At 47.2% G+C, this 13,904-nt stretch overlaps 1 protein-coding gene across 1 annotated transcript in view; it reads right to left on the bottom strand.

The window, feature by feature from the left end:
• Positions 1–13,904, bottom strand: part of CFAP61 (cilia and flagella associated protein 61) — a gene marked incomplete at both ends in the record, with an annotated part of 83,303 nt that overhangs the window by 26,989 nt on the left and 42,410 nt on the right. Inside the window, 3 exons of the mRNA XM_010142381.1 lie at positions 2,541–2,715; positions 4,518–4,686; positions 8,027–8,125. Coding sequence (XP_010140683.1) covers positions 2,541–2,715; positions 4,518–4,686; positions 8,027–8,125 — 443 coding nt within the window. The remainder of the gene's footprint in view (positions 1–2,540; positions 2,716–4,517; positions 4,687–8,026; positions 8,126–13,904) is intronic.

Genomic DNA, 13,904 nt, shown 5'->3' with positions numbered 1-13,904 from the left:
CCTCAGCCGCAGGAGCCCTTCCGGAGCTCATCCAGCTCGGGACCCCGCCGCAGCCCAGCCGTGCAGGAGCTGGCAGCAGCGGACGAGGCTCACTGCTTCTCCTCCAGCTCCTGGAGCAGCTCCTGTGGCTGAGTGCTGGCCAGCTTCTCCACCACCTCTCCTGGCTTGCGGTGAGGAGGAGCCCAGGGAGGAAGGCTGCAGCACCCACGCTGCTGCCCATCCTTGGTCACTGATGGGACCACTGTCGCTTCCCCTGCAGAGTGCACACAACACCTCCCACCCGCCCTCCCTACTGCGCTGATCCTGCTCCACTTACAGCCTGTAAAAAAGCATCCGCTGATTTCCTCCAGAATGAAATGGTACCCAGTGCTCAGAAGGACAGAAAAGCAACAAAAACCCTACCTTAACTCTTAATTAAAAGCTGCTCTCAAAATCAGTGCCAGCAAATGAAGATTTCATCCAGTTAGGCTAGTAAGACTCACACTGTGATTAACACTTTCCTTTAAAAATCCTCCAGAACCGCAGGTGGTCTTGGAGGCGCTCTCGTCCCCGGCAAATGAAGATTTCATCCAGTTAGGCTAGTAAGACTCACACTGTGATTAACACTTTCCTTTAAAAATCCTCCAGAACCGCAGGTGGTCTTGGAGGCGCTCTCGTCCCCGCTGTGCGGGGCTCTTCTCCTGGCTACGCAGCTCTGCGCACTCGCTGTACTGGGTGCTAGTGGGAGCTGTCCCTGCTTCAGCCCCCGGCTGGCTGCGGGGGGACCTGACGGGGCTCAGGCAGAGCAGAGGACAGGACTCAGCCCAGCAGGCTCCAGCCTACCTCTGATAAACACCGCAAACGGCTGAACAGGAGGAGCACAGATAGCAGAAAGTGGGGTGGAGAAAAGACCAAGTACAAGCTGAGAAAAATGGCTGTTGTAGCTGAAGCGGGAGGATGAAATGCCTATTTCTGTGCAGCCACCATTGTCAGCAGGTACGGTTCTACTAACCGCTCTGTCGTCTTCTCAGGTAAGCAAATCCTGGTTTTTAATGTTTTGAATTCCAACATATTTAAACAGGTTAGTAGGACTTTGACAAACAATACTTCAAAGTTGTGATGAGATGAAACGTGAGGTGTAGTATCACTATTTATCGAAGGCAAAACTGGGACCTAGAGAACTTCAGAGGTGAAAAGCAAACACAAACGTGAAGCTTTGGTCACCCCAACAGAGCAGTAGCATGGTCTGCAGAGAGTTGGCAGACACCCAGATCTACGGCTGAACCCCACAGCAGCCTGGCCTTGCACCTCCGGGAGCCCATCGCCCACTGGGCTGGCTCCAGAAAAGGCATGGGGCTGAGAAGTGGACTGCTTTTCAGAAAGAGACCTTGGACGTGCCTGTGATCAAGTCTGGAAGAACAACAGTCTTAAGAAATACAGCTGGAAAAAGAAGCAGGTGAGGAAGGACAGAAACAGAGATGGGTGGAGGAAGACTTCAGCTGGGCTCTTTATAGCTCACGTCTGCAGCGGCAGAGAACGTGAAGTGGGAAGAGCAATGAAAGGGCACTGGAGCCAGGGGCAGGCTGGGGAGAAAGGGACAGGCGTCAGAACCGCACAGACCCCGCCTCCACAGAGTCCCTCCAGACCGGCCTCACTGGGAGCTGTGGATTCAGCCGGTAACTGGAGCCAGGACAGTGCCTAATAAAGACATCCTGCTTCACACCACCGCCAAAGCCAGCAGCAATAATGAAGCTATGATTAATATAATATTAATTTAGTGTTACTACCTCTACATCATGATCTCTACGAACCAGCCAGGTATGCTACATCTTTAGGGCAGTCCTGCAGCGGCACTCAGTCGACAGTGACTTTGCACAAAGACAGCTTTCCTGCTCTAACTCTGCCCTGACCTAGGCCCAGCGTTGAACTGACGCGACGTAAATTCATTCTCTCTTTGGTCTGTTTGTCTGCAGCTGGAAGTTCAGTGCGGCAGCCTGGATGACTCCAGACATTCTCAACACTGAATGCTTTCAGTGAATGAACAAGGGAATGGGCTGAGCAATACAGGTGTGGTGGACAGCTGCATGAACGCGTGATTCAAAGGGTTAAAAAAAGGGAGCCTGCAGTTCTACGTGAAAATCTGATGTAATGAACGCAGAGATGACAGATACGGGAAAAATAAACACTTCCTAATTTAGGGCTCTTTTCTTCGTGTTATGCCTCAAATCTAGATATTTTTCAATACAACAGAAAAAAATAGATCCACTAATTAAATTATTATTTAATTGGCTAATTAATGACTCCAGCCAGATTTGCATTTGGGACTTATTTTGGTTTATATAATAATTACAGATAATTAAACTATCTCAAGCCTTTCTTTCCCAGCTAAATATGCTGGGTATCAAAAATGACAACAAATTGTAAATTAATCTGGAAGACAAAGTGCAGTGGATGAAAGGCTTTGTTAGAATTAATCAGGCACCAATTACACCACAAAATTAAGGAAACAATAAGCCTAGAAAACATTCCTGTAAGTGTGCGTGTGTAAGGAAAGCCCTCACCTTCCGAGCTGAGAGCGTTTTCCTCCAGCCAGCGCACTGCCTCCAAGCAGTCCTGGTCGTCATTGAGAGTAAAGTGATTGGAGGGGACTTTCCCTGTGTACCTCTGTGGCCACTTACTCGTGACTTCTCTGTTAGTTGGGAGTTCTCGGATATCCGCTCCGGTGGGAGACAATGCCTGGAAGAAACGAATCAATGAGTGAATGAGTACCTGGCGTACAAAAAGCGAGGACACGAGCAGTTTGGCTCCCTGAGAGCTTCTGTCCTCACCCAGCCTCACCCTTCTGAACCCTCAGCAGCAAGTCTGAGTACACACACACACAGGTGTACACCCGTGTGTAGGTACCCCGTGTTTTCCACGGGATACGGGTGACCATTCTAAACAGCAGTGCCAGAGCAAGCGAGGAACACCATGGGCAAAGCGCAAACGAGAGGGGCATCAGCAAAAATCAACCTCCTAAAGTAAGAGATTTTCTCCCAGAGAAAGGGATCAAAACTTGCTTGAAGGTTAAAATGCCAGGATTCAGTAAAGTGTTAATTGTATAATGCTACTTTACAGGAATTAATTCACTCTGAATTATACAGAGCAAAAGAAGAAAAAAAAGACTCTCATCTATGGCTTCTACAGCGCCAGTGACTAACATCCTGAACAACCTCTCACTGCCAGCCAGGTCAACTGACATACTGTTCCGTCATCCTGTCTTCAGCCAAAGACAGGCAGGACATCCAAAGGTCTTACCTACCCAACATGGAAATCTCCTGACCGTAACGAGTCACTAGTAGTGACTCTACTAGTGCATTAGACTCTCCTAGGCATTAGTTTACTGCCTACCAAACAAGGGACAGCTTCTAAGGATGATAAACATAATTCCTTCCTGTTTTTTTAGAGTCTAAAAGTGAGAATAGATGATGTTAGGTTTTATTCCTGAAGGCAGATAAAACTCGAGTTTTCACTTGCTTTCTTTATCTTCCTCTCTCCTCCACTGTAGTTACTCCCTATAACTTACTTTGCAAGTCAGAGCTACCTCCAAACTTCTTTTTCTAGGAACGCTTAAAATCACTCAGACCACGCTTCAGCTTTTGCTTCACCGCTGTTGAAGAGTGAACATGGATCGTTGGTTGAAATGTGGCTCTTCTCTGAAAAGTGATTAGGGAAAAACTGGGGCTTTCCCGCTCCGCCAGCCCGCTGCACACGGGCAGCCCAGATTCCACCTCACCTCCCATTCACATCTGTGACCTGTGGTGAACAGCACTCTGAAAACCCGCTCCACCTCATCTCCCCATTCTAAAGGAGAAACTCCTTGCTTGCGACTCCTATCCCCAACCAGGTGAGAAGGCAGAGCAGCTGCAGGCCATGGGGCTACGCAGCTGGCCGTGGCGTTTAGAGAGCTTGAAGGCCACGCAATGATACACAAGAATGAACCAACCCTGCCTGGGACGTCTGAGATGAAGCTGAGCCTGAAGGGCTGGAGAAGAGCTTGATTCCGCAGCTCATGTGAACTAAGGGTCTGCTTCAGTCTCCCTGAAGACTTAACTGTGTGCTGCAGTACCCACAGCATCACGTGCGAGCCTGGGCACGGCCATCACATGAGAGGAGTAATTAACTTGATAAGGAATTCTCTCCATCGCCAAAACTAGGTCAAATGGTGTCAGACCAGCTGGAGTTAAGTCTCCTGTGGCTGGGGCCACATGTCAATCGGGCCGACTTTTCAGCAGGTTTAATGGCCGTGGTGGCAAAATCAGTGGCAGCTTTGCTTCATAGCTGGTACTGAGCAGAGACATGGCTGGGAGGAAACTGTAAAACCCCTCGTCAACTGCAGAGTCCGTAGCCTCCCTGAAACAGAACAGCCCGCTCATGAAGGGCTGCGCACTCTCTGGTTGCACCCTGCCCAGGACCCCTCGCCTCCCTGCCAGCGGGGGACATTCTATTCACCGTACCACCGAGCGCGGTACTGGCTTTTGCCGCGCGCACCGTCTCACCTGGTACTTCTGCCCTGTGCAGAGAACAAGGTAGTCATATGGCACCTTTTTCTCCTTGGAAACAACCACGTATTTGGCAGCGCGGTTTATGCCAGTCATTTTACCAACCACAACGTTAACCCAGGAACAAAGTGACATCTGTGCATAATCTTCATCATTAAAACAGTGGCTGTGAAGAAAGGATATCTGTAAGTGACATTTCGGCAGCTGACAGCAGGCATTAATTAGACATCTGGTGGGTTAGCCCGGGTCCCCCAGCGCTTTGAGCCCGTGCCCTCGCTGTGAGTTTGCGGCAGGCTATAGTACAAGATCAGTCATTATGAAACGCTCGCTTACAAACTGGCGACTTTCTGCTAAAACCGAACAATCCCTCCCAGCGCCGGGCCGCACAACCACGTAATTTAGAAACAAAGTCAGAAACGGACGCTCCACTCGGCTTTCTCTGTGCAGGCTGATGTGAGGAGGAGACTTTTGCACCTGCAAAGAAAACAGTGTACAGCCTAATTCTTTCTCCTATAGGGGACTCCCTTATTAAGTTGCTTTCCACTTCCCCTTCATTTGGTATTCAGCTTCACCAGGGGTGGCTGTGCTGAGACACATGCAATGAGGGCACCACTGGTGGTTTAACATCCGTGCTCCAAAGCCTTAGCCTGAAGAGTTTGAGAATAGACAGAAGGGTGGGGAAAGGGTTGTCAGAGCTAGAGTAAAAGGCAGAGATCTCAAATTTTCTCTTGGTGGCCCCTTTCCAAGTGAATTTCTCCAAAATGCAGGAATGAAGTCTTCTGAAAACATACTAAACTGACCTGCTACCCCCAAACTTTCAGAGATGCAGCTGAATTCCACTGCAAGGTGAACTGAGTATTTACAGGAAAAAAGGAGAAATTACCCCATACGCTACCCAAAAGAAAACAAAATCAGCAGGTAAGGGAGAGAAAGAGACACAAACAGTGCAGATGTGAAAAATAGTGTAATTTTCACCAATTTGTAACTGAACAAGTTATTCTTAATGCAAATGGGGAAGCAACTGCTCTAATCTCAACACAATTACCTTCAGTGCTAGGTAACAAACGACAGAGAGGTCTGTCTGGATTCCGCAGCAGCTACGGCTTTTTGTCCCCAAACCTGGCATGGACTACGTGCGGTCCCTCAATAGAAATGGGGTTTGCAGGGGCTGTGTGCGCACACGCACTGAGCGCCTCGCTCTGGCAGTGTTAATGTCAAATCAGTACTGAAAACCTAAGGAACCTAAAATCACTTGTCCATTTTGAAAATCTCAGGCAAGGTTTACTTCTGAAGCTCTTACATTTCAGCGCTGTTACAGCCTGTTCTCTGCATGAACTATCCTGTATATCCCTGGGTAGGATGGAAGCATCAAAGATCTGGAAGCTACGACTTAAAAAGCTGATTTTGAGGCAAAATCCAAATGGAACAAAACCTCTTTTAATGCCTCAGTAATGAAAATTATTTCCAAAGGTTTTTTATGACTCAGAGTATGCCCCCGTCCTGCCCAATTGAGCAAATACCAGGATACTTGTTTATTATTGCATTTGTACTACCCTCTCTGCTGAACAGACTTCTGGAAAGGCAAAGATTCCTGAAGATAAAACACTTCAGTACCGAGGTACAACAGTCACATCACTATGAAACGCATGGAGGACCAGAGAGGGAACATCTTCAACAGGGTCTGCCGTGACTCTCGACACCGCTGAGTCTTGCGAGAGCCCATATGAAAACACACAGGATGATGCTGGCCTTCTGCAGATCCAGCCAGACTCCATCCGACACCTTCCTGATACTGAACACTGACACCAGGCAAAACTCCGCTAAGTCAGGTTCTTTCTGTACAGCGCTACACATTAATTGCTGTTTCTGAGCTCCCCAAAGTGCCACATGGGTGCCACCGAGGCAAGTAAAGTTACTTCCACGATCTGAACAATTTTAGGACTGAATAACCAGCCTTTCTGAGGTGCTCTGCACCCTCTGCACTCAAAAATACCAGAGGCAAATAAACAGGGGAAGAAAACCACTGACAATTCCAAACTGCAATCATGCAGTAATCTATAAATAAAATGGACATCGCTGAGAGACGAGGTTTTTCAAAAGCACCTTTATAATTGAGGTGCACAGCTCCCAGGAGACTGACACTCCAGAATCACAGGGATGCTTTCAAACACCATACCCTGCAGAGTTCAATTTTCACTCTTAATCTGCTTTCAGATTTTAACAGCTGATTCTGGGGAGGCAGCTCTGAACTGCAACTTCCTGTCAGGAAGGACGCTGTGGTTTTACAACTCTTTTTTACTGTATTGTTAGGGAAAAGTACATGCACTTATACGAGCATATAATGCCTTCATTTATTGTACTTGATCACACCCTTTTCTACAACAAAAAATTAATTCAGGTAACTACTTATTAAAAATTCCTTGAGAGGGCAAAATTCCAAATGAGGTAAGGTGGTCTTAAACAGGTTCCCATCACACCATTTTCACGTCACACAGAATCATCTGCTTGGAAGAGACCTTTAAGATCATTGAGTCCACCATGCACTGCCAGGGTCCCTAGACCATGTCCCTCAGCTCTCAGCTCCACACGGCTGTTAAACCCCTCCAGGGGTGGGGACTCCACCACCACCCTGGGCAGCCTGTTCCAAGGCTTCACAGCCCTTCCTGTAAAGAAATTCCTCGTAATACCCAACCTAAACTTCCCCTGGTTTTGTCTTTGTAGAGATTTCATGCTTAAGGTTCTGGAAGCAGACATGGAGCTGTCTTGGCATTTAAAGAGCTGGCCCTTTAGTGCACTGCTGCTTCCCGAGGAAAAGCGCTGGTGAAAAACAACACACAGCGTCCAAAGAGCCAAAGGCCATTTAAATAAACTACACTCAGTTCAATCCCCAGTGATTCAAAATAACAGTTCTAACAATTCAAAATTCAGTTCCATGCTCCTCCATGTCCAGAATGATCATGTTCCTGACCACAGTGACGATTCCCAGTCACTATTCCAAAATAAAAAATAAACTCATCACAGCGAAGACACTAATCACGTACTGTGAAGGTTTTAACCTGCTGGATGGGAGATGTTTTACCTGTTGTCGAACAAGTAAACTCGTGAGATGTCTGACCTCTCGCTAGACACCTGTTCTTTTGTTCAGCGTATTTGGAACAGAACTAATGGAAGTTAAAAATCAAATAATATTTTAAAAGCAATCAAACAACCTTTGTCATTTTTCTTTAGCCTGGAGACCCAAACAACCTAATCGTCCTGGGAGGCGGGGAGCAGAGTCCCTGCACAGTGCGACGGACTGCTGTCCTGAAGCAGCTGCTGTAGCAGTGTTTGCCTGGCAATGACTACGTCAACTCATTTCACGGATGAGTGCACGTTGTAGGGACAGATGGGGCAGGTTTGAGCCTACCTGTCCATGTATCTATCTAAAATGTAGGGCAAGTTCACAAAGAATTACCCGGTGTTACATTTTCCTTTGAAGCTATGGAAGTGTTTAGATTAAATCAAACCTGTTAATTAAAAATCTTCTGTGTTTGGAGCCTGGTAGGTCTTTTCCTGGGAGGCCACGAATTGAAATCAAGGTCAGATTGTTGAACTTCAGACGCGGGCTGTGGAAAGAAAAACAAAATGTCACAGTTGAACCAGTGTAACTCTGCTGAGGCTCCGTCTGGCACCAGCACAACGCGAGTGCATTTCACCACACAGTTCCACCCAGGGCTCACAGCTTAGCTTCCCAGCCCGGCACTGGGACGCTCCGGCTGTACGGCAGCCAGCACGGCATGCTGTCTGTCCCGATGGAGATACGCAGGCTCCAGCACGGAACACGGAGCTCTGTTCCTAAGCCCTTACGGCAGGACTTACTCCCATGGCTACAAAGGTACCGCAAGGCCACTCAGTCTTTGCTCAAAGACCTTTGCTGTTCGCAGCTCCCCTTCTGCAAGCTGCAGGAGAGAAAGAAAGAATTCCTGACAATGGGCAAGTGTCTGCTTCCTGCAACAGTTCTCTATGGAAACTCGGAGGGCGTATCGAAGGACCGGCGAAGATTTCCATTCCATACTCAGGATGGTACGGAAAGGAACTCCTTCACGCAGGCCAGGCACAAAGTGGTCTGTCATTTGGTTACCGTGCACATGTCTGAGGACACGAAGAGACAACGACTTTCCACCGTAGTTTCAATAACACAGAGTGGGGGGGAACAAGACTGACAGTATGTTGAACTAAATGTGATCTGACATTTAAAAACAAATAAATATTATGAGTGATTAAGCCTTCTAATCTTCAAGGCTTTCCGTAAGTTAAGTATGGATTGATGCAAACGGTACAAAGGAATCAGAATGTTTTTTATCAACCAATGTTAATTTGTTATTCATACGTTTAAAAAATGTATTCAAACAAAGTTAAAGGTCATACTTAAACCAAGGAATTTCAAGGTTATGGCTGCCCCTCTCAAAACGCATATTAATAGTTTAATTCTGGATTATGGATTATCTATGGTAAATCTCCACACACACTCAGGCCGAGCACAATGTAATAAATAACCTTAATGTAACAGAGGACATATATTTATACAGATTATGGGCCTGATTCTCATTTAAATTAAGGTCACTCTGCAGAGGTGGGTGTAAACAGAATTTGCTCTTCATTTGTGGCCACATTATGCTGGCTGGGCGATGCTAAGGGGTCTTCACCTAAGTGAGAGCCGTCCCGACACGTTAGGCTGAATGTGAAGCGCACAGAACACCACCTGCCCTCAGGTGCAAACGGGAACAACCACGATGACTTCACACACCTGAGCCGCCTGACTCCTTGGCCCTGAGCTTACGCGTAATAAGGAGAATAGCTGCAACAGCACACCAACATCCTCGACATGCTCCTGTCCTCCCTGCCCCCATCACAGGAAGTTCCTCTTCAGCTTAGTGCTGAAATCACCTCGGTGCATGCTGCATGGCCTCTCGCCAAGAGGTCTCCAAATCCAGGTGCCACAATAACCCTGAGTTTAAATTACACCAACAACGTTTAGGATGAAAATGTTCCAGCAAGCATTAGGAAAATGGCAGAATGAAGGCCCAATGAAGTCATGCCTCTTGTGCATGACTGCGCCGTGATGCCCTTTATCGATCTGGTCACACACTATTTTCTTCTGCAGATGCTCTACCGCCATTTAGTCGACACGCAGTCACCTGGTATTTCCACAGTCGTATGGTATTTGTTCAGTCCTTCCCCACTGAGCATGAGGCTTTAATTCAGACCTTTCACTCTGTACGATTTACTAACTAATGATTTACTTCTACCTCAGTGCTCCCATGGCATTCCCATATGCCCCAAACATTAATTCTTGTCTCCCATTCATTAATCTTGTGGGCATCAAAATGTTGATTAGCATCTCCTTACAAGAGGGTGATGAAATGAGTCATATCTTTAATTCCCATTTTACACTGAGGAAAATCAAGGCACAAAGAGACCTGGATTAAAGCTACCAGAAAGGCGCACTGATGTTGGAGGCAGAGCCGGAGGGACCCCGAGGCCGGTGCCTGGCTCTGCCCTGCGCTCAGAGCGGGGCATGCTGCCCTCCCAGCTCTGAGAAGCCACACAGCTCCAGGCACAAGTTCACACAAACAATGGTCACATTTTCAGAGAGGTAAAATTCTTCTTCAGCTAAGAATCAACACTTGTTGCATGTTTAGGCACAGGCTGGCATTTGTAAAAATTATCAGAATCTTTGAATAAAATAAGTAATCCCCCCTAGGATCTTGTATTACAAAAGCTTGTTTCAGAACTGGAGTACCTAACCTTAGGAGGTTAAATGGATATACACATATAAGCCTGGAAACCACAGGCAACCTGTCGGTGCTCAGCCACGGTTACTGTCTGGTGCTGGCATACAGTTAGAGGCAGATAACGGGCTAGGTACTTGGACAAACGACTGTTCCGCACATCACCACGCTCCGCATCGTCCTCCCCTTCCGTCTGCAGTGTTGTTACTTCTAGGTTAACAAAAGGATGGTTATTTATTATGGCTTTTGATTCCTTACTGCTGCCTGAAAGCTCTTAATAACTGAAACAGAACAAAGGCTCCAAGAAACAGGCAGTGCCCGTGAGGAGAGTGAAGCTCCTGCACGCTTCTAACTCCCATAGCAACGCCTGATACAAAGTGGGGGAAAGCAGAGGTTCCCATTTGGTGAAAAAGTCTTCAAGTTAAGAACCAGAGCAACATTAAACAAGTGCACCTGCATTTCAGAAGCAAATAATTCCAGCAGGGATTCGTGTTGCTGTGGATACAAAGGGAAGAACAGCTCAAAGATACTGGTAGAGCAGGGAGGGATTAGAGTATCTAGGGAAATAAGTAAAAGGTATTGGGTTTCACTGCACAGTTCTAGAGGACAGCTACAAAGTGTCCGAGCATGCTCCTCCTCAGAACACAACAGCACTGCCAATTTACTGTGAGCACCATCAGAGGAATCAGCCCAACAAGGGTCGGTAAACCATCGAAATACATCCTAGCAGCTGTGGGGCTGATGGAATATTCCTCTCTAGTTTTTCTGGATTTTTTTGCCTGCTATCTTGCTACCTTTTTTTTAATCTTGTGCGTGTGGTGTAGTGGTGGAGGCTTAGATGGAGGGAGCTGCCTGAACAAATGATTTAATTAATTGCTTTCATTAAACCCCTCATTATCACAAACACTAAGTCAAATCACATTTGTTACAAAAAATAAAGTGCAGCGAAGCAGTCTACATGAACCTAAGTGTTTCAATCGAGTAGAGACAAAGCATGACGCTTTCTTTTCCTCCCAGCCACTTACAACACCTGCAACAGAAAAGGGTGATGGAAGATAACACTTTATCTGCCCATCAAGCCGGTAACTATGTGCACTGTTTTCCTGTACACATCGTCTTGAGACAATACTTTCAATATCTGCAATTACAACCTATCCAAGATTAAAGCCCTAATTATAACGTAACCTCAGCTGTGCTGCTGCACTGGTAAAAACTGCAGCTCGACATCCTTCTAAAAATGGTCACACTGCCCGTCTGCAGCACGAGATGCTGAGAACTTCAATGTGGTAAATCACTGCATTAATGGGACTTTGCTGTTGGCAAAATCTCTGTCATAACAAAGAAAGGAACTTCAGATTTGTGTAGGAAGGGAGGGCCCAGAATGAGAGAGGATGATAAAAAAGAGCCCCAGCAGGCAATAACCGGGTGTTTGGGGCGCAGGAGCCCCAAGTGCTCGGGTAGCCTCGCCGCCAAAGACAGATATAGAACACAGTTCTCCTTTTCCCAAACACTGTAACGATGGTGCGAAGGTACCGATGCTGTTCCAGCAGGGCAGAGGCTCTGCAGCCGGCCCCACAGCAGCTGGATATTAAGCTTTTGGGAAGAGGCAGTACCAGAGACAGCAGGAAGGGTTTCCTGTTCGTACCCCCAGTGGCGAAGGCGGCTGTTCTCAAGAGCCTGACGTAAGCGCACCCACTGCAGGCCTCCGCAGAGGGTCCCAGCGTAGCTGCTGACCAGCAGCTGTCCATCCGGAAGTTATCCCCCTTTAACCAGAGCAAACAAAGATAAGCCAGCTCTCCTGGATCAGCCTTAGGAAAAGGGGTTCGGATTGTGAACAAACGTGCTCCACGACAGCAGGCATCACAATAACGTCTTTACTGGGACCCTCCTCAATGCAGGGGTCAAGAAAGGGGTTTTCCACAAATTCCTTTGTTCTATAACCTGTGCCCGAGACGACTCTTCCTCCCAAGACCAGCGGCAGATGTACCAAGGACCCCACCAACTGCAGTAGAAAGCTACGTGACTCTAATGGGCAGCAGCTCACGCTTAATTTGACTGCCACCTTCGACAGCAGGGACTTGCGGGAGAATTCCCTTCTTCTTCTTCCCAGCACAGGACAACTTCCATTCCAGGACAGGCCACCACACTGCGGAAATTCACCATCCTTTTTAGTTTCAGAAAACACTTCTAAATTGTTCACAACAGGGCTTAAAAGGAAGGTGTTTGGTTCTGATTTCGATTTTTAAAGAATGCAAGATGTAATTTCTTTAAAAATGAAAGAGCTGCTGTTTCAAAATGACAGCTCAGCAAAATGTTTTGTCATGTCCTGACACCAAACCGATGTTCTCCCTCAGAAACTTACTTTTTGATAGGACAGTGCTTTTGATTCAAGTAGTGCTGTTTCAGAAACTTCCCAGTAGGTTTACTGGCGATTAGCTTTACCAGAGGCCGTTTTCCCCAGAAGAGGCCAGGCCACGACAGCCGCGGCCGTCACCACTTCTGACATCTTCGCCCTTAAAAAGCCCATTAAAAAGCTCAGCAATGTTTACTCTGACCTCTGACTAACACCTTCGAGGATGCGGCGGGTGCTTCTCTCTCCCCAGCTCTTCCTCACCGGGTCTCCCTCCAAATTTTGACCTCAGTGGTTTGATTCCACACAGAGTTTTCAGGCACCTCTTTGGTGTTGATGGCTCGTGCCCACTATCACAAGACCAAAAAAGAAAAAAACAACCAAACCAACCCCCGCAAGCTGTCCATAAACTCTGCCAGCACCATTTTGAAAGTAAGTACCTTTTTTTGCCCCCACTGTGCCTGCTGGCAGATGTTCTCTTTTCCACAGAGATAATTCTTCTAACTTGGGGCCCAGATTTGTTAGGCGCCAGTTTATACCTCCTTGAACTGGACAAGGACATCAATCACAAACTTAAACAGCTGGGTTTTTCTCGTGTTTAAAATAGGCTTATTCTTGCAAAGCTGCTGTTGCCCCTGGAGGAGTCACTCTACCTCCTTCTGTTCAACAACAACAGTCTTCTGCTTCCTCCTTTGCTCTCACTAAAAGCTGTCCCCTCTCCACCCCTGGCTCATGTGGTGACCTTCCCCTGGAGCAGCAACCCTTCTTCCACACCCTGTCTCAAAAGCTGTTCCTCTCCGGTTAAACGTTTTTCTCCCGCTAGGGCCGATCAATGAGCCCTCTCACTTTTCCCCTTTACGTGGTCAGTCCTGGACTCCCTTCCACCTGTAAAGTCAATGCTCGCCTGTCCCTCGTCCTCTGTGCTGACCCCTTTCCTAGACAATGTCACTAAAAACATTAGTAACCAACTACTGCATTTCAATTCTTTGATTCACTTCTCCTTTTTTAGGTAGCTTTACTCCACCCCGCGGTCTTGCTTTTCCCTGAATGTTACCAAACATGTATTTCTCCAGTTTCTTCACTCACACTCCCATCCATATCATAAACTGTTTTTCTGAAATGACCCAGCCACCCTTCCGCCGCTGTCACTGCTTTTATCACTTCGAACCACCTCTCATTTCCCAGCAGCTGTTTCTGCTCTCCTCACCTGTGGCAGCTCCGCTTTTCCCACTCTTTTTTTTACCATTTTCCCCTTGTGGTTGT

Source organism: Buceros rhinoceros, unplaced genomic scaffold (assembly GCF_000710305.1).
Source record: "Buceros rhinoceros silvestris isolate BGI_N320 unplaced genomic scaffold, ASM71030v1 scaffold14358, whole genome shotgun sequence".
Lineage (NCBI taxonomy): Eukaryota > Metazoa > Chordata > Aves > Bucerotiformes > Bucerotidae > Buceros > Buceros rhinoceros.
Note: the sequence above shows the minus strand (reverse complement) of the source record. Positions and strands in the feature narration are given on the sequence as shown.